At 34.5% G+C, this 1,258-nt stretch overlaps 1 protein-coding gene across 1 annotated transcript in view; it reads right to left on the bottom strand.

Moving 5' to 3' along the window:
• Positions 1 to 1,258, bottom strand: part of LOC119581700 (ankyrin-2-like) — a gene marked incomplete at its 5' end in the record, with an annotated part of 102,055 nt that overhangs the window by 90,935 nt on the left and 9,862 nt on the right. Inside the window, 1 exon segment of the mRNA XM_037929821.1 lies at positions 417 to 500. Within this exon segment, the coding sequence (XP_037785749.1) occupies positions 417 to 500 (84 nt within the window).

Genomic DNA, 1,258 nt, shown 5'->3' with positions numbered 1-1,258 from the left:
GCATGCAAGAATAAACCTTACTGATAGCAAGTTGTCCCCATGCTAACACAGAATCATTAAAGCACTAATTCTCTCCATGAATACTGAGCTTATACAGTAGCATAAGCAACACTAATAAACTGAAATTCTGTTTCCATGCAATAAGCCACCACTAACACAGAAAGGACAACTTGTCATGCACTGACAAGATATCAATGCAGGAAAAATCAAGAACTGCACTCTTAATGTATTCTAAACCTCAAATTTCACGTAATTCTACAGTTGTCTTATTCTTTAACCTTAAAGTATACACAAACATAATAACAGATAAATAATCTTGACAAACTTTTAGAAACATTCTGAATTTTTCCTGGATTTTCCAAAAAGCGCATAGAAGAGCTACATTCCTGATATTATCATTCATAATTAAGACTTACTGGTGTAGCGTAACTGTCCTTCATAGAACGGGAGCGTGACGTGCTGCTGCTTACCAAACATGGAGGAGACCAGATTGTCGTCACCTGGACACAAACAACACCCACAACGGACAAGGGTTAGTCAGCAACAGCTTTCTGCAGTGTAGTCACGCCTAGGTCTATGTCTGTCTTGGAGTGCTTGCTGAAGTCTTTTACATTAGTACTTTTTCAGCAGATGGCTATGTATGCCATATATAATTTATTTATATTAGTATATTGCTACTTCAAATCTGAGCACCAGAAATCAAGTTGATGTTCAAATCTAAAATGACTGCAACATACATCATAAAACTTAGGCAAGCACCAGGAGAGTGTCAGTTATCAAACAGGGTCTCATAGTCTTGACTTCTTAATCATGCTTAGGACTGCAATAAATCTTTCAAAACTGAAATGATTTTAGCAAAAATGTATTTCATATTACTCCTGGTTAAAAATCTTCAGTTAGTAACTCCATGCAACTTGCAGTATTTACACGGGATTTTTGCTTAAATAATATTACCATCCAAATGACAAAACTATGTTTTCTCAGACAAATAAAAATACAATACTAAATACAGGAATAATTTATCAGCCCAAAGCTACACATTACAATAAGAAATAACAACATCAACAGAGGTTATGAACTATGAGCAACTTTATATGTAACAGGGTAATATGTTCCCAATGTGATACTCTCAAAAGCTTGATATAACAGTTTGGAAGGATAACTTTTCATGAATATACACAGAATTATATTAGGGAGATGTAAAATATGTTTTTCAGTTTCAGTTTGATGTTAACAATGGGCAACTAAGAAGACAGAT

The sequence above is a fragment of the Penaeus monodon genome, chromosome 15 (genome assembly GCF_015228065.2).
Source record: "Penaeus monodon isolate SGIC_2016 chromosome 15, NSTDA_Pmon_1, whole genome shotgun sequence".
Classification (NCBI taxonomy): Eukaryota; Metazoa; Arthropoda; class Malacostraca; order Decapoda; family Penaeidae; genus Penaeus; species Penaeus monodon.
Note: the sequence above shows the minus strand (reverse complement) of the source record. Positions and strands in the feature narration are given on the sequence as shown.